Source organism: Lathamus discolor, chromosome 6, assembly GCF_037157495.1.
Source record: "Lathamus discolor isolate bLatDis1 chromosome 6, bLatDis1.hap1, whole genome shotgun sequence".
NCBI lineage: Eukaryota > Metazoa > Chordata > Aves > Psittaciformes > Psittacidae > Lathamus > Lathamus discolor.
The window spans coordinates 84,626,276-84,649,206 of record NC_088889.1 but is presented as its reverse complement, the minus strand read 5'-3'; the positions used below and the strand labels follow the sequence as shown (position 1 = coordinate 84,649,206).

Here is a 22,931-nt window from a genome sequence, read left to right as displayed (position 1 = left end):
ATTTTCTTCCCCGCTGTTCCTGTACTTCATGAAAAGTTTTGGAACTATTCCAGTCATTTCTTCTCAGTCAGGCACTTCAGACAAAGATGTAGATTTAATCTAGGGATTTATCTATTTACTTTTCCTCTGTACTCAGCATGTCAGAGTGGGGGATCCTGTACTGAGCAGCTGTGCAACGTGATTTTGAATAATTATGGGTTTGGACATATTTCTTTAATCATGGTATTTCCTCTTGCCTGATTTATTGTATTCTTTTGGGATCAAGGTACTGGCACACACTCCTTGTTCCACCCTGTGTCCCCCAAGTTTAGGTGCTTCTAATACACTGCTGTTCTACATAAAACTGATGTGAATGTACTGTTGGATAGCAAAGGAAAAGTGCTTTCCCAGTAGCAACAGAAAAAGGTGTTTTAAAGATAGTCACAACTTGAATGTGGAATGAGTTTTGTTGTATCTTGATGATCTGAGTAGTTTCTTTCCTTAGCATTATTCTGGCTTTCTGATCCTGTTTCTGTAACTCTTTGGAGCATATATGCAAATACTTCTGCAAAAATATTATTTATTATATTAAGTGTTCCATGTCTATCTGGATAGCTGAAAACTCACTCTATTAAAATATAGTCATACATGTAGGTATTGCTAGTTTCGTTATATATGTTAAATAGGGAAAACTGCCGTAAAAAATTGATCACATCTGACCTGTTGAATTATTTTCTAGGTTTCTTACTGGACCTTTAAATCTGAATGATCCAGAAGCAAAATGCCGTTTCCCAAAAATATTTGTTAACACTGATGACACTTACGAAGAGCTTCATTTAATTGTTTATAAGGTATTACATCTTTCTCTACAATTATCCCACAGAACTAGGAATCTGTATACAGTGATCTGAAGTACTTGTTAATTGTATGGAAAGATGCATTGATATAAGATTAAAGCAGGAAGACAGAAAAGTCTGCTGTTTCTCAAGATTTAAAGCTTGAATCCTCTTTTCCCCTCTCCTGCACCCTCCCCAAAACAAACAGGTTTTTCATTAAAACAAAATACCAGCCTTCAGTTACTTAAAGTGGTTTTATACCTCACCTTATGTAGCATTAATCAATAAAAATTATGAATAATCATTAAAAAAAGGCACCACTTAATTTTTTTTAAATGAAATGCAGGCTTTTTGCAGACAGTGCATTTCTAGCAACTTAAAAACTGTTAACTGAGCTGAATTTCCAAATCATAAGAGATTATCCTATTGAAGTGTTACCTTTAAAATAGGGTGTTTTTTTTTTTAACTGGCTTACCATATGTGACCTCACTGAAGTATTGTCATTTATTTGAGGTAGCTGAGGTAACCTGTTGTAAATGGCTTTTTTTGCTTTAACTTTTTTGTTCCAGGCCATGAGTGCAGCTGTCTGCTTTATGATTGATGGTAAGTACCTATTAGCATCACTTCTTTGGCAAAACATAGTACAAAATGCTATTACATGCAACTTGGTTTACTCTTGAAAAACACTGGCAGTAATTTCTTATTGGAGTCTCTTCACTCAAGGTTTTTTATCAGTCATTTGATCTTTGTTTCAGTAGTATAACTTAATTTACACAATAAAATGACTGAATATTGCTTCAGTTAGCAGTACACTTCCAAAATCATCCATAAGGTTATAATTAAGATAGAAATTTGTCCCAGGACTCTCACTGATATTTAAAGAATACAGCTACAGAAACTGTACCTTCAACTGTGAGAGAAGACTCTCACCTCTCCCTTTTCTTTACCCACCACCCAGCTTCGATTCCACCTACGCTGGAGTTCTGTCGTAAACTGGACAGCATTGTTGGGCCTCAACTCACCGTGCTAGCATCAGATATATGTGAACAATACAACATCAACAAGAGAATATCAGGGTTTGTGTGACACTTCTGTTCCTTTTGCAGTCCCTCAGGAGTTGGTTAAAAATTAGGTTTAATGAACTGCTTAAATAATGACAACATGAGCCCAGATGTTGGAAGCATTGAGTTGACTGTGTTCTTTAAACAGTGTTTGTCTGCGTTTCTGCATTTTAAGCATTTCTGAAGTGCCTAGTTTTGCATATTCAGGTCTCCCTGAAATAGCAACCTGTACATTATTAGGAATGGATGTTTACTGCATTGCTGGAACCTTTTTCCTTGTTGCAGAAAAAATTGTAAATATTAAGCTAAATCTCACTATTACAAATTGTGATTCTGCCTCATCATTCCCCTGCTGTCAGCAAGTTATTCAGATATAAGACGTGGAACTTCTGGGTTTTGCTTCTTTTATATGTGAACTGAAACTAGCTGACCCATGGAGATGATGAGTTTTAGAGATTACTGTGCTTGCAGAAATCCATACAAAATGCCAGCTAAAATGGTGTGATCATCTGTCGGCGTCCCCTTGTTGAAGTCAAAAAGTAGCAGTTCCTGCAAAATCTTAACTTCAGTTAATACTTAAGTTAACTTCAGTGTATACTTTCTAACTTTTCTTATACTTCAGCTAAAGCTATAGTTGACTTTCCATAAAATTGTACTTATTTTTACATTGATTTGTTAGTTGGGGAAGCCAGAGCAGTATTGCATATGACAACACAAGAGGAATTGAAGCAAAGATAGGTGTGTGACTGAGCTCGGTGGTAGCATGCCAAATCAGCAAAATCGCAGGGTATAGAATAGGATGTGCCTGAAACTGTGCCAGTCTACTAAATCATTAAAGTTGGGGTTTTTTTCATGTCACCTGGGACTGGCTTTGGCAGCTTTAACTCTTTTAAAGTTTAATGCCATGGTGTCCTGAAAACATGATACAGTTTCTTGACACTCATGCATCTGGGTGACAGGAAAGAGCAAGGGTATCTAGTTGTTTGCTAAGGTGAGTGGTGTCATCACAGTTATCTCCTTGATTCTGAATAATACATAGCCTGAAGTACCAACTGCTTTAGCCAGTTTCTGCCAGTCCAAATTTGTTGTGACTTTTACCAAAACTACAGTTCTGAGCAGCAGATTTTATATTAACTTAATAGAAGAGGAAATGAAGGAGACTGCTGAGGCAGGAGTTTGAAAATAGTCTCTTGCTTAGCCCACACATATGATGGGGGGAAATCTAATAGCCTGGATGAAGGAGGAGTTCTTTCTTTTGATCGTAACAAATAACAGAGATGTGAGTGGATTACTTATTGATCAAATGGAAGACTCGGCATCCATTGAAACCACATTGGACTGGCACAGGATAGAGCAGCAAAGAAACAACATGGCAACAGAGAAAAACCAGCTCATTAGAGAAATGCAAACTATTCTTGGGAAGTGGGACAAGGCCTTTAGACTCCCTCATGTCTGTGTAGTAGCAGCCTAAGCAGCAGAAGGGGAAACTGGTTGGTTTTGCAGGCTTGCTTTTTAAAGTGTGTTAAAGTTAGATCGTCCCACCAGTTTTAATGTACTTGGGTCTCTTCGATGTGAAGGTAACCTTAGGATGTCTGAGTAAGCTTTGCACTGGATTGTTACCCATTTGCTGTGAAGCCTGTGCTTATAGAACATGTATTCACAAATCCAGTTTTGTTTGATTGTTTTTTATCTTCCTAGGGCTGAGAAGGAGCCTCAGTTTAAGTTTATCTATTTCAATCACATGAACCTGGCAGAGAAAAGTACCATTCACATGAGGAAAACACCCAGTGTATCACTTGCATCAGTTCACCCTGACCTCATGAAGATTCTCGGTGACATCAACAGTGACTTCTCCAGGTAATGCTTAACTATTTAATAGTCTGTAACTGCGAACCTTTCATATCTTTTTGCTCATGGATGGCTACTCAGAGCTCTGTGAGACAAATGGTGTAACATGGGTCATACTTAGATTTTTGTGTTGGTTTAGAAATAGTTTGTTTCAAACAAAACTTAGTGTCCTTTTAAAAAAATAATTTAAGGAAGGGCCAGGTCCTCTATCCAGGAAACTGTCTAATCTATTTGAAGCTTCAGAGAAGCCATAACAAACTCAAAAGGAATGTGAAGCCTAGCACTTTCGCACTTAAGTCTGGCTAATCTCAGGATAAGTAGTATGAAGGACAGGGAAACCTCCTTCTGCCTAGATGATAACCTCCTCTGAAACTGCTGCCTGATTCTAGGGATTAGACAGTAGATGAAATGCAAACCCTGCAGTTGGTACAGTACCGCTGACAGAGGAGATAACTGGCTTCTTATCAATGGGCATTGTGCTTCATGGTGGGAAAGACCCTCTGTTACTATAAAAAATTATTTGAAAATGCTGAGTAATTGTGATGTCTGTCACTACTGGCAATTCTCCCACTCTGTTTAAGGACAAGGTTTTCATTTGTCTATAAAAGATAAAAGAATGTTCTGTCATACTGTGGAAGAACAGGGTTAGTGATGGCTTTATGTAGTTGTTGAACGTGGTTTAGTTCTAGGTTTAGCTGTTACGATATGTGAAAAATTAGTATCACCACACCATCCACCAGCTCCAACTTTCATTATTTGGTCATTGTGTAGCAAATGATTATTCTATGAAGTGTGACCTTATGATGGAGGGATAGGGGTATTCTCCAGAGTGTCTGAGTGTCGGTGGACAGTGGCTGATGGACATACTAATGATTAATCTAGGGATGCATTTGTCCTAAGCAGCTGTTTATGAAACCTTTATCCTGGATTGCTGAATTATGTCTAAGTCAGTAGTGGTACTCCCTCTTTCCTTCTGCACAACCACAAAAATTGATGCCATTAAGCTGTCTTAATGATTACAAATAAAGTTGTTGAAGATGAACTTGCTGCCACCTTCTTTACTTTGTAAAACTTCTTTCAGAGTTGATGAAGATGAGGAAATTATTGTGAAGGCAATGAGTGATTACTGGGTAGTTGGGAAAAAGTCTGACCAGCGAGAACTGTATGTTATTTTGAATCAAAAAAATGCAAATCTGATTGAAGTTAATGGTAAGGATTGTTTTTATTACCTTTAAACACAGTTGCTACTAAAATGTATGTCCCTGGAGAAGTAATAAAAACCATCTCACAAGAAAGCTAGAAAGGGACTGATCTATGATAGACCAGGTAAGTTTGCATAAAGGTTTAGTCTGCTTTCTACAGCTGTCAAAGAACAGCATAAATATTCAGCAGATGTTCTTAATTATTAATCAGTCCTTCTTCCTTCAAATAATAGTGGACAGAGTGCTCTGTGAGCTTAGCTCAGGAGTAATTAATGAAGTGTATTATAGGTGAGAGGTGAACATCTGAGTTAAGTTTTACTTGTCTATGACCCATGGGTAGGTTACTTATGCATAATGTCTCTCCTGTCAGTGATCCCCATTCCACTGTTGTCTTGTTTCTAGTGCTGCTTTGAGAATTACTTACTATGACTAAGAGTACAAATTAACATTTAAGATGCAACAAGCTTTTAAATTGCTATTTCTCTTAAAGTCTGAGTCTTACTTGCAGCAGTTTCAGGGCTCTCTGTTTTAATAGGAAGAAAGAATTAAAGCTTTTCCAAAACTAAAGCCTAGCAGCCTCATTTTTCAAAAGAGGAACAAATTGGCATGACTTCACCATGATTTCTAATTGTCTTTCAGGATCAAACCTGACATACAGTAAATTAGTGTTTCTGTGGCTGATAAACTTAAGAAGTGCTTTCTGCCAAATAGCACAAAGAAAAGGTTTTACTGACTTATTTTAACAGGCTTCCCTAATCCTTCCTTCCCTGACAAGGGGTACAGTCTGCTGCTTTGTGTTGAAGCCAAGTCTTCTGCTGTTGCAGTGTAGAAGTTTGACAAGACAAATGGGCCAACAGCAAACACAAACGATAATTAATTTACATTTTAGTCATTTAGAATACAAGTCATCTTTCAGACAGTGTCAAACATCAGATTTGATTCATTTTCTCCTACTGAAGATAGATAATATTAAGCATATTTTTACACTGGAAACTCCTGGAGTTTCTTCTGTTTTAATTTATTCTCTCCTTGATGATCCTCAGGGTTTAGCTTGCAGAGGCTCCTGTAACATATACTGAAACGCCTGTTTTATTTTCTTTTTTACAGAAGAAGTGAAGAAACTTTGTGCAACACAATTTAATAATATTTTCTTCTTGGATTGATCTGCAAAGGGCTGATTTATTAGAAGATGTCAATGTCAGACACTTGTTCAACATGAGAAGTTATTAGTCATATTATTGACTGGAATAATGACAATAGTAAAGCAATACTTGCTTTGTAAGAATCAAAATTTCTACTAAAATCTGTAAACTCTGATCATAAAATTTTTAGATTTTAAAAATGTTTATGTGCAAACTAAACAAAACCTGGCCTGAATTCATCTGTACCATTCCATTCTGCTGTCGTTATGTGAATATTTTACTGGAAAATAAAACTATTAATTGCTACACTTTTAAGGGCATCTTTTTGTTTTCCTGTGTTCATTTGCATCATCGTGCTAACTCTCTTCAATGTGAAACTAGAGTGGTTACCAAAGACCCCTGCTTCAAAAGCTTTCTAGGTTGGCCAGTTGTTTGCAGCTCCTACTTTAGCCGGATTTACATTCTTTGTTACCTTCTTCCATACTAGTTCATATGCAGTACTTAAGTCAAACCATATTTTAAGCAGAAACCATTTAATTGGGATTTAAAATCATTACAAGATACTTGTTATATCGGCTTACTGGGACTTTTTAGGTGAAGTCAAATACTGACTTCTGAAATACTTTTTTCCAAAGGGTTACACTCATGTCTGTGACTATATTCCCCTTCCCAAGACCCTTGGTGTAGTAGTTTCCTTCTGAAACCAGCAATAAACTTGTGCATACAGTTTCATCATACTTGTATTTTATACCTTACTGCAAGTGTGATTCTTTTGCTGCTGTTTTGGTTTTCAGTATTTACTTACTTCAAGCTTCAGTAGTTCTTATCAGATGATTTGTTTCTTCCTTTTCTTTTTGCCAGCAGGCACCCTGGTAACTCGGGGTACTGCTGTGGGTGCCTCTTCCTTCGAAGCAGATGCTAATGTTGGGCCAGGCTCCTCTGACTCCTTAAAATCTGCATTCTTGGGGTCAGATGTTTTTGTTGCTGCAGCTGCTTCTTGCTTTTTTGCCTCTTCTCTTCCAGCAGTAATTCTGAGTGAACAAAGTTTAAGTTTAATGTAGTGTAAGAGGGGGGAGACAGACTTATACCAGCTAAGCAACTATAGCTGTATTCACAGTATGACCAGTATAAACTGTCATATTGTAGCGAAGCAGAAAATCTGTCCAGTTACCACTTCAAGTCTGCCTTACAGTATGTAAAAAAACAGCCACTGCACAGAGCATGGCTCAAGTGCCAGGAATTACCAGAGTGAGTAGTTCTGTAACCTCAAAGCAGCCTCTATTTGTTAATTCTGACTGCAAGAGAAGTCACAAGTTACATTCTGCATGTTGCTTATTACACCTGGCATTTGTTTTCCAGTTACACTATGCTATACTGTTTTATTAAAGCATGTTTCTCATTTTGAATAATTCTGTTTAGTAGAAAACTACTTCAAGATAAGCCACACCACTCACTTTGCCAGCTCCTCATCCTTGATCTTTCTCAGCTCGGCTAGTTCAGCATCTCGTATTCGATTTTCTCTTATTTTTTCCCACAGCACTTTCTCATGCTGGTAAGCGGGAAAGAGCTTAGTTGTAAAGAAAATCTGCACCTGGCACAGCAACAAACTAAGCTCATCTTGTTTAGTTCTGTCTTCTTTCGATTCACCTGCAACATGTAAATCAAATATGTTTAATTAGCAGGACACTTCTGTTTCAAGTGTGGCTTGGACTACAGTACTTCAGCTCTGGTACTCTGCAATGGGAAAGTGTGGTTTCTGCATGGTATAGGAGATGATAACTGTGAGAAACTTTAAACTGATGCATGTGACAGAATGGCCCTTTTGCAGGTGTTCTGAGTGACCTGTCACTGGGATGGCATCAAAAGAATATCAACTTTCCCCTTTAATCCTATGAGAAGTGTCTTCCCCAGTAATCTGACAACAGTTCAGTCTGTGACTCCTGTGCACAGGGGAATGGAGGAGTGAACACAACTACCTGAAAGAAAAGAATTGGATGCAAGCATCCAATTGTCACAACTTTTCAGAAAACAAGGTTGGTTGTTGAAGAAACAATCTGATCTGCTAACGTTTCAGTCACCAGATTTCAGTGAAAGATATGATGACTAAGCAAAGATCCTTGTCTACCTATGTTCTTGGATTTAGGTTCTGTATCTGTAGAAAAACTTTTAATAAGCACAAAAAACAACCCAAATGAGATCTGCTGATCAGCCAGATGATATAAAAAGGTTACTAGCTTCAACATACAAAAGTACTCTGATTTCTCTTCTGCCTGAATGTTGGCCTCTCATTAACTTAATCCCAGCTAATGGTGGCACACCATTAATAGTAATTCTTACATTAACTAAAACAAGCAGGATAGAGCAGTAATAGCTTTTTTTTTGTCCAAGACATTAAAAAAAAAAAAAAAAAAAAATGCTGGCTTGCAGATAGAGCTTCTCATAGAGTAAATACAAATTACAGCTTTAGATGCCCTACAAATAAAATGTGACATAAATCAGGGACACTATTTAAGTCAGTTCTTAAACATCTCAATTACTACATTGAATCTTTAAACATTTTCCTCCAGAATTAATGTTCATTTACTGCCCTCTTGTGACAAGCTGCACTCTGCAGATACAATTAAAACTCCCCATTCAAAAGCGATGAGGGATTTTTTGTGTTAAGTCTTAAAACAGTAGGACTGCTTTACCTGTCAATTCCTTTCCTGGACAGGTATCTTGTTCTTTTTCTGCATCCCAGCTCAATGATGTTGGAACCACTGATGGAACAATGGTATCTCCATGAGTTGTGTGAAATGAGAGTGTACTATCTGGTACTCCAAAGAAAAAAAAAAAGAAAGTACTCAGTCTGTAATTCTGTATATTAAAGATCAGGTTTGATCTTCAGGACAAACAGATGTAAATTGTTATCTGAACTTACAGATTTGAAGCTGTTATCTGAAGTTATTATCTTATTCAGAAGTTATCTGAACTTACAGAACTGAAGCTACACCTGTGCTTGAAATACTTCTGTACTGAGGAAAAGTTTGTTTTGAATAAGACACAGTGCAGACTGCAGCCTCTGTTTCCATGCCCAAATGAGTGGGACAAAACAGGAAGAATTTAGATTAAAAAAAGCCTTTACATTGTTTTTACGGAAAATGTGATAGCTTTTAACTGAAAAGCACAAAAGGTTCAGAGATTCAAACTTGCCAGATACCTGTGTATAGCAGGTGTGGAAAGCTCAACATAAACCTTTTTGTAATTGCCAAACTGAACGCAGCTACCTTCTGTACTGCAACGCATCCAGCTGTTTCAGTGATTAGCTGCTGTTTTAATCATCTCTTAAATTGCAGAAAGAGTGAATCTCCTCTATCACCACTGCTTAGAAATGCTTATAACTCCAGTACCCACCCAGTAGAAATTCCTGAAGAGGATGCTCTGTGTCTTCAAAAGGTCTCTGTGGTCAGCAAGAAGTTTAAAATTCAGTTACTAAATGCCTGGACTTGTGTCCAAATTAGAAAGTGAAATTACATGTCCATTTGAGTCATGCAAATTGCTATCTACAAAGCATTCTGCCAACCAAAGGCATTCTGCAGTTATACCTACTTCAGAACATTTCAATTGCAACCATGTTTCACACTTTCAAGTATTAGCAAATTGGTCATAACACTTCACCTTCGATACCAGCCAGGGAAGTAGGATTATCCTATTTCAGAGCCAGTGAAAGATACTACAGAGAATGAGAGCTCCTATTTTTAGACATGGCCCTCTGTTCTTGCATCTTGCTCTACATATATCTAGTCCTGAGGAAACAATTAATTTCTATTCCTGATTACAGGAATATACTCCAGGAAGAATACTAAGTGAAAAGAACAAGATTCAAGACTAATGAGACTGATGCTTTGCAATCTTTCCAACTGTCACCCCAAGTATCTTCTGCAGCCTGATTATGTCTCACCAAAACTCAAGTCAAACATAATTTTGTGTTGGTAGTATTTTCTAAAAGCCAGGAAGTTTCCAAATTCTCTGTTTTCCATGATTCCAGTACAAAACAGTAATCCCTACTATCTTACTCTGAAATCACAGAGATCAAACAGAATGTATTTGTTCCTGGAATATCAAGAATCTCATTACAGTCATACACTGCGTACAAAATTATAAAGGCAGTGAAGGTGAGAAGTTTGCTGGAAAAAATCTGAAAACTATTTTAGGAATTATATTATCTTCCCCAGTGCTTTTAGATCTCTCTGCCCACTTCCCAGCCTCTTACTCCCCCACCTTGCAAGACAAGATAAAACTGTAGCTTTGTTCACTCCTGTTTTAGTTAATGTTAATACCACCCAGTATTCTAAACAAAAATAGCTGAGTGCATGTGTGGGAGCAAATGCTTTTATTAGCAATGGCAGGCAATGCACCACTTCAAGTCTCATACACGCATCCAGGCATGGGAACACATTGTATTTAATTTAAAATACCTCATGTTTCTTTAATTCATCCTGTGTTATGAAACTTTTGTTTGAAGACAACAGTGAGTAAAGCTCAGGTGCCTCGGACATGACATCATTCATGTCTGTACCAAGTACAGTTCCACTGTACACGCACTAATAAAAAGGAAACACAAGAGGAATTTTACTGTCAGTACATTTTAAATTAAGATTTTCTTTTTGGTCTTGGAAATCTGACTTTTTTAACTGGACCATTTCACTGTGCAGCTGCATTAATTCTTGCAGTGATGCAAGGGAATAGGTTCCATAGAATCAGTACAATTGACCAGGGAATGGGAGTGGTGGTGTTCAGTGACACTACTGGTTGACACAATTTCACACAATTAGGTGTTTGTGAATGCTCTTTGAATTAATAAAATACTTCTACCTTGTGCATAATTCCAGATAATAACAATTCTAACTCATGCCTCCAACTCCCCTGTGTAGCTAAATTGCTCCAGTGGCACAGGCAGCATCTTATAACTGACAAAATCCTTATTCAAGTGTCCACCAAAGAGAAAAGAGCAGAGCTAACCGCTGGAAACAGGGAACCTTGATACATAGAACAACTGCAATGACATTTTTACAGTGCAATTTTAGACACCTGACTTAAAACAGAAGAGGCGTGTCTCTTCCACCAGTCAACCAATCTATCAATTCCCCTTCAAACACCAAAAACTTGCAGGCACCTTATGTGTATTTAGAGTTAACTAGGAAAAAGGTGCAAATTTGTTAAAACTGACTATACTGATGTTATAGGCATCAGCAACCAGGAAAGGCAGTAGGACCCAATCAAATGACTGTTTATGCAAAAAAGAGGAAAGTGGTTTCTATGTTCGGGAAACACAGAATATTTGCAGGGCTGGACATCACCCTCTCAGTGGACATATTCGACAGGTCTCTATCAACTTTACCTGGGACAGAGTATAGTCTGGGAAGAGAGATACACATGTGGTTTTCTTGGAGACAACCTCCATTCTAAAGCTACTGCTCTCATTCTCACAAGCTTCTTGCTCCTTTATCATATCACTGGTAACATACACCAACGCACAGGCAAGAAGAGCTTCAACAAATTCCAGAAAAACTAACTAGAGTGGAACAAACACAGTGATTAATTCACTCATTTTTGCAAAATCCCTTTGTTAACTGGCAGTTAATATGTATCTGAGCAAGCAAAGAAATCAAGTGATTGTTTGCAAAGCCTCACCAGCCTCATTTACCCAAACATCCCTCCTTCTGAAGAAAAACTGAAAACAGCCCAAGCTCAAAAAATTCAGAAGTGATATCCTGTGTCATGCCTTATACAAGTCATATTGAAATAAAATATTGCATAGATTTTTGCTGTGTCTGGAGCTATGAGAAATTTCTCTAACAAATTATTAACTATTACCTAAAATTTTAATTGCATACAATGCTTCCAGGAGCCCTGGGAATACGTGTATAATGAATCCCTCGGTAAGACTTACACTTGTGTGTTCAGTTTATCAGACAATTGTTTAAAACAATAAATTCAATATAGTCATTTACAACAGACCATCACCAAACCAGAGCCAATTCTTAAGGGTGAAGGCCTTCAGTAGCAGGCCAGCTGTCAGGCAGCATAAGTCTTCTACCTCACTGAGGTGGAAGTACTTGACACATCAGGTTTCCTGGATCTCCAGATTTTCAGGATCAGTGTGTTCACATCTTAATCATTAATACATCTTAGTATTTCCTGTGCACACTTTGGCAGCTGGAAGTGCTGACATTCATCCCTGTGTAATCACTGTATACACATATTGTAAAGCAACTGCTTCACAGACTGATCTATTACTAGCAGCAGTCTCCTAGGAATGGAGAATGCCCTCTGGGTTATGGCAGCCTTAGGAGTTATTTGTATGGTCAGGTATGCTGAGACTATACTAAGAAGAGTAAAGTAATAAGAAAAACACAGAAGTACATGAGCTAAATTAGAAGGTATAGGCAAAACAAAGAAAGACAGAAATAGAGGCTGAAGTTTGTACTTTATTTTTTTACTGAATTAATTTCATCCTGCCCTAGCAGACAGAACAGTAATTGCAACAGTTTTTAAAAGTAATTTTAACTGTTCCTGTAGCAATGAAGTATGATACTTTTTTTCTATACACACCTCCAGCTCCAGGTTGGTGTTACTGCTACCAGGTTGAGAGGGACCATCTTTGACAAGTATTTCCACAAGTCTTGAAGGAGTTAATTGTTTGCTGAGAAGTTTAAAATCCTGGGTAAGAGTAAGCATTACATGTTAGCAGCACTCAGGGCATTCCCACATGGATCTAATCTAACTCTCTTCAATCCTGTGTCAAAGTTTCTAATTGTTTCACATGATCAGAGGGCTGCAGCACCTCTCCTAGGAGGAAAGGCTTGACAGAGTTGGGATTGTCCAGCCTGGAGAAGGCCCCAGGGAGACCTTATTGTGGCCTTTCAGTCCTGAAAAGGGGCCTATATGAAGATGAGATATTTTAGCAGGGCCTGTTGTGACAGAAAGAGGGGTGATGGTTGTAAATGAAAAGAAGGGAGACTCAGGCTGGACTGGAGGAAAAGATTTTTACAGTGAGGGTGGTAAAACACTGGCACAGGTTGCCAGAGAGGTGCTGGATGCACCATCCCTGGAGACTTTCAAGGCCAGGCTGAACGTGGCTCTCAGCAACCTGACCTAGTTGAAGATGTCCCTGCTTGTTGCAGGGAGGTTGGACTAGATGGCCTTTGAAGGTCCCTTACAACCCAAATTATTCTATGATTCTGTGATTCTATTCTATACTTCCACATAGGTAATCAATGACAAGAGTAAAATTCTGGCCTTACTGAAGTCAATGGGAATTCCTGCTAGACTGCAAAAAGAGTGTTAAGAAATAATTGTAATTTTTTTAAATTTATTTATGAGCTTTCACAATCTTGCCATCTGCTTTTTCTTTTTTTTTCCCATGAAAAAAGGCTTGGATTTAACCAGTGACAGTGACCAAACCCAAGCCTATCAATGGGAATTGTTCCCTAGCTTCAGTCTAATCTTTATGTGTCCCTGAATATTCGTAAGGAATCTCATCTTCAACTATATTAATACATTACTGTGCCATTTCAGAAGGTTTCCAGTCTGAGTTCTACCAGGAAGACATTTCCATATATTCACTCTACAGGGTGGGGAGGAAGGAAGCAAAAATATTTTTATTTCCTTAGACAAATGTGTTTTAAGATTTGGTTATTTGAAATTGTCAATACAAAGTCAGAATTCAGTCCTGCACAAGTACATAAATAATTTCTGTAGAGTAACTGTCCCTTTAATGTTTGGTGGACAGTTTCTACAAATAACATATCACTCCTACCTTTTCAACTGGGCAGAAGTCACAGGGAGTGTTTTAAAACACTCATATAAACTGAACAAATAAAGCTCTTGTAACCACACAAAATAAAGAAATAGAGGTTATTACATTCAACATCCAAAGGAAGTGCCTCATTTTCATCGTGAGCTCAAATGGAGGTCTGGTACTTGGTCTACAAAAGGCTCTGTATATTTCCCAGCATTTGTCAATGTAGCTGTTCATGACCAAAACTGTACATCTTTCTTCAGAAAATAAGGTACCTTTAAAAATTAATTGGGAAAAAATAAATGGTTACAGTAAAACTGTGATGTATGTGGTACGAATTGATGAATTCTGCACAGGAGAAATACTGTTACTTACCTTGGACATAACAGGCAGTGGGAATAATGTTCCTGGACATCATTTCCAAGAAACACTTACTCAGATAAGGACTGTTCTCTCTACAGTTGAAACAAAAATACTCTTGTCTGGGAAAGACTCAAACTGATTACACTGAAATAAATTTCATTATAAGATTAAAAGCTTACCTGTGTTCTTCATGATAGATATGAAATGCTAGGCGAATAAGGTAAGATAAAAACGTTCTGAACAGTAAAGTCTCATGTGGACAATGTATCTCCTCAACTGCTGTTTTATCTCCTAAAAATTTTGAATAAATAAATCTCTATTGCTATAATGTACATTAAAATGCTTCTCCATCTCTACATATCACACAGTAACAACACTGCTGGAAGAATCAGACCAGACACAGCACCACTTCCAAACAATAAGCTCAAGGGAGCATCATCCACCTACAGCTGAATTCTATCAAATTCTCTTTCTAGAAACACATCTACTCAGCATACAGGAATGAAAGGGGAAGGAAAGTTGGAGTTAAACCCTTTACATACTGGGGACACCGCAGTGCTTCTGGTGCAGGTCTAAAATAGAACTGCTTGTTTAACTGGCTCTACAGAAATAAAAAGCCCATAGTACATGCAAACCAAAGTTAAAAGCACTGGAAGATTTGTTTCTTCTCTTTCTCAGACCTCTTCAAACTACATGTAACAGTAAAGGCAAGACAGGGATGAATACAAGTTTTGAATAGATGGCTCTTGAGAACAAATTTTTAATGGCTATTTTAATTTTACATTTTCCCACCTAAGCACCTGAAGTGCCTTCAGAAGTGTTAATACATCCACTGAGAAGTCACAAGCACAGAAGTACTCACTCATGGACACCTACCAGTGTTAAGCTACCAGTAGAACTTGCCACTCTACCTCTCCACAGCTTACTATTACAGTTCCTAGATTCTAGACCCCAAACAACAGAAATACAAACCCCTCAATATCCGATCCATTTCAGCAAGACTTATGTTGGAGTGATGAAACTGGCAGTCCTTCAGAAATCGCCAGAATTGGAGCTTGGTCATGAGGAAGGTGTTGTCGAAAGAATAATCACAGCCTAACCTACTGTAGAAGGTGTAAATTCTTCTCAGTTCTGTAATATGCCTCAACACAGCAAATTCTACCTAAATAAAGCAGGATATGTTTTCAGCTTCATCTCACAGAAAGTAGGGATCAGCTTATATTGATCCTATAACTGGGCATATAATGCTTTCCATCTTGTAACTTCAAAGAGGATATCCCTGGTTAAGCATTCATGATGGCACTACTCAAATGCAGCTATATATTTTTTATGATCAATAAAAATAGTGTGTCAGCAGACAAACCTCACAGTAGCTAAAGGTAGCTGCCGAATTCAATTCCAGATATAACACATTTTATTGTATTCCAAAAAAGGCTCAGGAAGAAGCAATAATGTCTATTAATTCTTTTTGGTTTTCCGTTTTCATGGCCTTCAGATTTTCAAAAAATTCTTTAATGAAACGAGTTATTTTAATAAAATAAACCAGAAATAAAATAACATGAAATACACTATGGGGGAAAACTGAAGATATCGAACAGTAAGCTCTTACTTGTTTCAGTTCTTCCCATCTCTCTTCCTCTGGCAACAAGTCAAGCAGTAAAGATATATCCAACTCAGTACTGAATTCCAGAACAGAAGTATCTTCTGAGCCACTGATCATTGTGGTATTTTCTACCATGCAAATAAAATAAATTAGAATAAACTAAAATGAAGTTAAATATATAGATACAGAGAGAGAGAGAGAGGGAGAAAATGAAACATATATTCCTTGTTATCTTAGTGACTTCAAACTGAGAAGAATAAACTCATTTACAGTGAGGTGTAAAGATGTCATAATCAACAGCATAACTGAAGGACGATTTTGTCAAATCCAACCCCTAGCCAAAAGGAAATGCAGATATTACATAAGTTATGAAACCTTCAGACAAGAGTGCTCAAAAAGCATTACAAGATGTAGTGTGGATGTGTCAATCAACTCAAAGTGTCATGTGCAGGAAACAGGAAGTACAGGAGCAAAAGTCATTAATAATTAAGATAACTCCCATGTTTATCAAAGTTCTTTGAAGAAATATGTCTGGCTCTTGAGTAAGTACAAACAGCTTCACATTATAGTAAAAACAAAATGTCAACTGAGTAGAATTTGTTTTCTTAAGCTGCTTACCAGTGCCAAAATGATTTTCTGTGCAAACGGAATTCAGCCCTTTCATATTCATTGCATTCGCTAGAAAAGCAGGATATTCCACCACGTTATCATCTATGAACTCTCCTTCATAAACACGACCATTCTTGAAGACAAACTTGCCCTACAGATAGATTATGATCTTTTAATTTATATTGAAATTAACAAAATTAAAAATATGACTTATGCTCTCAATCAAATTTCTTTTTAAGAATCTTGGCTACAGTGCAATACATGAAATAAAATAAAGCAAAATAATTTTCCCTCCCCATTTTTTAGAAAGTACTTAGTCATCTATTAATTGAAGTACCCTGCTGGGACGAAGTATTCCCTATATATCTGTTCGGTTTTGAAAAGCCAACCACTGCAAAAATCCAGACATACCTATTACATTCAAAATCTTCACAGTAAAATGTATTTCTTTATACACACAACATGCACCTAACCATGGAGTCAAATCTGTGGCCCAGCAAGGTCCTTGGAAGGATTCCTACTGCTTTCAGTGGGATGTTATGTGGGGATTCCATCCACAATGCAAACTGAATGTAGTTTTCTGTACAGAGATCTGGAGGTCTGCCATACAGAGCAGAACTGACTCCTTTGGTGCTCTCTGTAGTTTCGTCTTACTACGTGTCAACACTCACCTTGCCATGCTTCTTATTACAAACCCATTCACCATCATACACTGCTCCACTGGCATATATGAACTTCCCATGTCCATGTCGTTTCCCATTTACAAAATCACCTATGTATTCGTTCCTTAAAGGATACTGAGACGCAGGCATTCTCTTCAAAAACCAGATGTGGATCCCATACCCGTGCTGAAAAACAGTTTGTGTGTCTAAGAAAAACCAAACATCTGCAGACAAGCTACTACTGCTATAGGTCCAGACTTCAAAAAAGGAGAATCACTTTTAAGTCACAGTTGGCAAAGCTCTCAAATAAAAGCACCCAGCTGATAGCTGCAGTACTTCAAACCACACTCAGAGCCATATTCTCCAAAGGTGCATGGGAGAAGTGCTCAGAGAACACACTGAATCAACACATACTTGAGCAAGCTCTACCAACAGGACTCCTAAAGGCACCCTTCCTGTCTGAATCCCTTTGGCTGTAATGCTGAACAGGCAGGTGAGGAACACCGTGCCAGACAGACCCATGATGTTGCAAAAGCTAGACTCCTTCTTAAGAATTTTATGCAGAGTGAAAAGACAAGAGAAAGTAGCTCATGTTCTTTTTCCAACAGAATAGAAAATGGAACGAACAGAAAATTCCAGAAATCATCTCCTTCCACCCTGAAACCTTAACAGCATGGTCTAATATTTCACAGGTGACACAGACATAAATTGCTACATATACTCACTCACTGCTGAAGTCATATCTCAAGCTAAGTGTAGTCACACTTAACGGATTTTTTTTTCATTAAAAAGGTGCATATTTTCCATTAGAGTATTAAATTATTATTTTGTAAGACTAAGTCAACAGCCTCTTAGCAATCTGAATACTGCAGACTTCTTACGAGCATCAACTTACGATAAAAAGCATACTTACACTATCTCAACTGGCAAAGAACATATAAAGCTCCTTTGATATTGCACAAAACTCCCTTATCTAGTTTTACTAGAGCAATGGACAGATGCTGAACTAAAGAGGTTGCTGAGGAAGAAATTACTACCTGTATGCCATGCACCCACTGTCCCATATACTCTTGATTAACTGTCAACCATCTCATTCTTCCTTTCCCATGACGTACATTTTTCTCCCACTGACCTTCATAGATATTTCCAGACTTATAGCTGAAAGAAAATAATAAAAGTTAATGGTTCATTCATACTAAATTCTAAATGGAACTTATGAAAGCAAGGTTTCTACAAAACTCACTGGTCATGAATGCAGAATTTATTAAAGCTAAATATAAGCATTAATTTCAAAGTTGGCTCACTGAGACACACATACAAAGGTTTGATTGCACCCACTGTTTAACTATTTTTAACTTACAGACCACTGTAAAAATATTAACCAGTTCTTTTTTTCCAAAGAGTCTTCACCATAGATAATCAAAGTATTCTTTTATGTATAATTCCAGAAATAATTCATCTATTCATAAAAGCAGCTCCATTTGTTCAAATCATTTATTTGTTTTTAAAATGTTGATTTGTGGTTTACCAAACCTGATTTTGCATTTTGTCTTTAGACATTCATTTGTGGGAATAAGCAGTACAAATGTATCAACATAAAAATGTAAGTTATAGAGAAGGTCTATTTTATTATTATAAAGCAGCTTGTACAATTATTTATCCCACTACAGAAAGTGCACACTACTATGAAATGGTAGCATGTGTATCTATTTTAAACAACAGGAGAAACTGTATGATAACACATGTAAAATAAAAAAATATGAAGACAAGAACGAATGCTATGACATTTACCGTCTCATTCCCCATCCTTCTTTGACATCATTTACCCAGTCACCTGAATACCAAGAAGTATGTTTCTGGTCGTAATAAATGGTACCCTGAAACAGACAGTATAGTAAATTAAAAGACCTAAACATTCATCTATATTAATAAAATACAGGTGTCCACCAAAAAAAACCCACCCAGCCTATTACATCAAATTCTACCATGCTTTTCAAACCACTTGGAAACACTTTCAGAGAGCTAACTTTGGCAACTTAATCACAGCAGCCAATCTGAGGGAGATCAGTTTTCTGACTCATTCAGAATTTAACTTCAAATAGTAAGTCTACAGCATTAATTTTTCTGTCTTTCTCTGTCTGACAGCTTCCTCTCTGAACAAACTGGACAGACCTCTGCACTGGTGATCATCCACTGCAGTCCGTGTGATTTTTGTGTGTCATTAGTGACACCCTAAAAAAACCCTACATTATTAGAATGGATCTTCCTCACGTGCTGAGCATCGGTCTTCAAGATGTCAGGCCCAGAAGTTTCTCAGTTTGGATGCACAAAACACAGACAGATAAAAGCACTACTTGCCTTTAACAAGTTGGAAGCAGGTGTCACTTACACTCGATCTGGCAGTAATTATCATACTTGGTCTGCTTAACACATTTGGGAGATGGGATTACTTTGTCATTACTGGGAAGTGAATTGACCTGTCATTGCTATGTGGCTACTAATGCAGTCAACACTTTTGACTTTCATCATCTTTGTGGAGCAGCATAAAGGATAAAACATGTAATAAACCAATTATTCTTTTCAGATACTGTTCATTCCTTCTAGCACAAAAAGATCCCACCCCAATTCACAACTCCAGAGAAGATCCTCAGGAAAAAGAAATCTCTACAAAGTGTAAGGCCATGCAACAGCATGAAACATTTTTGCAAAACCTCTGCACAAGAACACTTGCTATTTCAGACAGTACATGGACACCAAATGAGAAGACCATGCTCTGATTTGGTGTTTTTTCTTACCTTTCCATGTCTTTTGCCTTTATACCAATAGCCAATGTAAGAAACAGGATGAATACCGCTCCTGAAAAATCCAAATCCATGCCTAACTCCATCCTTGATTGATCCTTCGTAAACACTGCCATCATTCCATGTATAACGGCCACTAAACATCTGCACATTCTTAACAAATGTTCCCTAAAAAGTTAAATAACAACATTTAAAAAAATAAGACCAACTGTCTGGGAAAAGTCAGTCTTGTGATTGAAACCCCTGCCATAGTTCTGCAGTAGCCACCTGAACTGTGCCAATTACTGCAACCTATCTACTGTCCTTGAATTTACACTTCTAACAGGCTATAATTGTGTTGAGTTATAAATTGAAGTGCACTTTACCTCATACTTTACTCCATCAGCCCATGTGTAAGTCCCTTGTCCATGCATAAGGCCTTCAGAAAACATGCCCTTCAAAATAAAGAGAACAGCATCATTTGCAAATTTATTCTTACCACAACCAAAGCCTACAGCGACTGTAAGACTTCAAAAGAATTACATATTGTCATCCTCCAACTACCCATTTCAAATGAAGAGCTTTCATGTCAGAAACCAACAGAGCTTTCAATGCTTATACATTCTGAGTGCTCAACCTCCATCTACATTAAAAGAAGCAGATTGCCTGTTCTAGAGAAAGAACTTGACCCACTACTATTTTTTTTATTAATTTATAGACTCACCTTATATGTATTTCCTCCCTCAAAACATGCAAATCCTTTACCCTCATACAATCCATGGACTTTTTCACCTTCATAGCTACAAGGAAAACAAACTAAAGATGAAGGTTTCCTGTCACTACCAGTAGACATAAATCACAACATATATACAATAAATCACCTTTGATTTACCATGGTTTACACACAAACCGGTTGCTGCATCCTGTGTAGAAAACCAGACTACAACAAAATTTCAGAATTTTTGTACCTTCCTTGTAGTAGGTCACATAATTGTTGTGTTGCCTCAAACCTGTATTTCGTTCAATTAAGAAAACAAGACACATAGGTAGTATTTAAGAAGGAAGCATATAAGAAGGACATGAAGCTGTTGGAACAAGTCCAGAGGAGGGCCACAAGGATAATCAGGGGGCTGGAGCACCTCTCACATGAAGACAAGTTGAGAACACTGGGGCTGTTCAGCCTGGAGAAGAGAAGCTGCTTGCAGACCTCATAGCAGCCTTCCAGTATCTGAAGGGGGCCTACAAGGATGCTGGAAAGGGATTCTTTATTAGGAACTGTAGTAACAGGACAAGGAACAATGGGTTCAAATTTAAACAGGGGAAGTTCAGGTTAGATATAAGGAAGAAGTTCTTTGCTGTGAAGGTGATGACGCACCCAAAGAAGTGGTGAATGTTCCCTTCCTGGCAGTGTTCAAGGCCAGGCTGAACAAGCCCTTGGATAACAGAGTCTAGAGTGAGGTGTCCCAGCCCACGGCAAGGCATTGGAATTATACGAGCTTTAAGGTCCCTTCCAACCCTAACCATTCTGATTTCCTAGCTTACAACTAGGCAACCTGGCCACATGAAACATTATATATATTCCCCTTGAACTACCAAAGGATTTGGCTAACACTGCTATTCACCTGCTTCCTCAGTTTAGGATATTCTCAAGAGACATCAGCAGCCTTAAACATTAAAAGGCAGTAACAACTGAACTTTAAATGACATAGCTATGTTTTCCTCACCAACTGCCAGTATACATAGACAAAACTTCACACAGGAGAACAAGCTAAAAGAATGAATCTTTTGGCAGGCAGACAGCACCAGCAACACTCCAGGGTGCAAGAAGGCAGCAGAATTTCACATATATCACTAATAAGGTGTCATGGCCATTAGGTCTGAATAACCCGATTCCCTGACTCAAATTGAAAGTTAAATCTGTGTTTGTATGACACTGGGTACACCAGAGATACTTAAATGAGAATTCCTGACTGAACTGGTGTATATGTAACAAGCATACCTTTTTACAATAAGTTGAAAAAGAATAGGCTCCTCATGGTACTGAGGAACATCTTGGACTAGAGGTTCCTCTACCTCCTCTGGTTCTTTATCCAGTATCACTGAACTTGCCCCCGTTTCTTCCTCTTCATTCACGATGGTCGCCAAGTCTGTCAGCTTTGTAGCACTACCCTCAGCTGTGACTTCTTGTGAAGGCACAGGAGGGTGTGAAGTTTCTTCTGTCTTCCTGACATCTTTCTTCTTATCCTCTGCCATAATTACTGAATTGTCTCAACGTGTACCCTTCTGAACATCTACTCTGTTATGTAAAGATGTTTTCCCTTTTAATCTGAGAAAAATAAACAAAACCCAAACAGCTAACTACATGGAAAATTACACATGCATGTATTTACCTTACTTCTGTAATAACTATTCCTCCAGGCAGCAATTTCAGCTTGTGGTAGACAGCAAGCAGGGCTGTGACCTAACTCTCAAGAAGTTCATCAAAACCACCATGGCCTGAAAGTTTTGTTAGCAAACTTACTTACGCTACGTGGAAGTCTCCATCTTCATTACATCTTTACGTGTCTAGATTTAATCAAGTAGCAAAGCTGAAAACCATTTCTCAAATATATGAGTTTGGTGAGTTTCTGGAAAGTGACAGCTGCATTGATTTAATTTGCTTTCAAAGTTGTGAGTGCAGATTGACCCAAAATGTAGAACAGCCACTCTCACACGGTTATCTTGCTAGTTAAGATGAAAGTTACAGGACACTTGAACAGCTGTAATCACAACTCCCCCTCATATCACAGTTTGACCATCACTGGTTTGTAACACAATCAATCCCCCCGCTCCAGGGGCGAGAGACGGCCGCCTCAGGAAACCGCCATGTTCTCACCACCACTTACTTCCAGCCAGCGCTTCCTTACACCCGGGCAACTACAGCATCGGATCACCTGCCCGCAGGGCCCAAGTGGAGGAGTGAGGGGCAGCGAGGGCAGCCCGTGGCCAGAGGCTGTCCCGCCTGCGGAGCAGCCCCTGCGGGTTCCGCAGCCCCCCACCTAACGCCTACGACCGCGGGCCCGC

The 22,931-nt window shown here is 38.1% G+C and overlaps 2 protein-coding genes across 8 annotated transcripts in view; one reads left to right on the top strand and one right to left on the bottom strand.

Annotated features, from left to right (window-relative positions):
• CCZ1 (CCZ1 homolog, vacuolar protein trafficking and biogenesis associated) overlaps positions 1-6,383 on the top strand; it is a 14,431-nt gene extending 8,048 nt beyond the window's left edge. The window contains exons 10-15 of the mRNA XM_065684369.1: positions 719-830; positions 1,385-1,418; positions 1,774-1,891; positions 3,575-3,733; positions 4,806-4,933; positions 6,034-6,383. Of these exons, the coding sequence (XP_065540441.1) occupies positions 719-830; positions 1,385-1,418; positions 1,774-1,891; positions 3,575-3,733; positions 4,806-4,933; positions 6,034-6,089 (607 nt within the window). The 3' untranslated portion in view covers positions 6,090-6,383. The remainder of the gene's footprint in view (positions 1-718; positions 831-1,384; positions 1,419-1,773; positions 1,892-3,574; positions 3,734-4,805; positions 4,934-6,033) is intronic.
• Positions 1-22,931, bottom strand: part of RSPH10B (radial spoke head 10 homolog B) — a 23,253-nt gene extending 322 nt beyond the window's left edge. The window contains exons 1-21 of one of the 7 annotated variants that reach the window (XM_065684363.1): positions 22,754-22,931; positions 21,868-22,194; positions 20,593-20,668; positions 20,255-20,323; positions 19,884-20,057; positions 18,880-18,965; positions 18,126-18,246; positions 17,098-17,274; positions 16,436-16,577; positions 15,824-15,945; positions 15,187-15,376; positions 14,394-14,505; positions 14,227-14,306; positions 13,975-14,126; positions 12,663-12,770; positions 11,449-11,622; positions 10,526-10,651; positions 9,462-9,507; positions 8,759-8,884; positions 7,523-7,715; positions 6,874-7,099 (exon numbers count right to left, since the gene is read on the bottom strand). In XM_065684363.1, the coding sequence (XP_065540435.1) occupies positions 6,895-7,099; positions 7,523-7,715; positions 8,759-8,884; positions 9,462-9,507; positions 10,526-10,651; positions 11,449-11,622; positions 12,663-12,770; positions 13,975-14,126; positions 14,227-14,306; positions 14,394-14,505; positions 15,187-15,376; positions 15,824-15,945; positions 16,436-16,577; positions 17,098-17,274; positions 18,126-18,246; positions 18,880-18,965; positions 19,884-20,057; positions 20,255-20,323; positions 20,593-20,668; positions 21,868-22,121 (2,733 nt within the window). In that variant the 5' untranslated portion in view covers positions 22,122-22,194; positions 22,754-22,931 and the 3' untranslated portion in view covers positions 6,874-6,894. Of the gene's footprint in view, positions 1-6,873; positions 7,100-7,522; positions 7,716-8,758; positions 8,885-9,461; positions 9,508-10,525; positions 10,652-11,448; positions 11,623-12,662; positions 12,771-13,974; positions 14,127-14,226; positions 14,307-14,393; positions 14,506-15,186; positions 15,377-15,823; positions 15,946-16,435; positions 16,578-17,097; positions 17,275-18,125; positions 18,247-18,879; positions 18,966-19,883; positions 20,058-20,254; positions 20,324-20,592; positions 20,669-21,867; positions 22,195-22,258; positions 22,308-22,753 lie in introns of those variants that run through there. The other 6 variants (XM_065684365.1, XM_065684366.1, XM_065684364.1 and 3 more) reach the window with 6 other exon arrangements.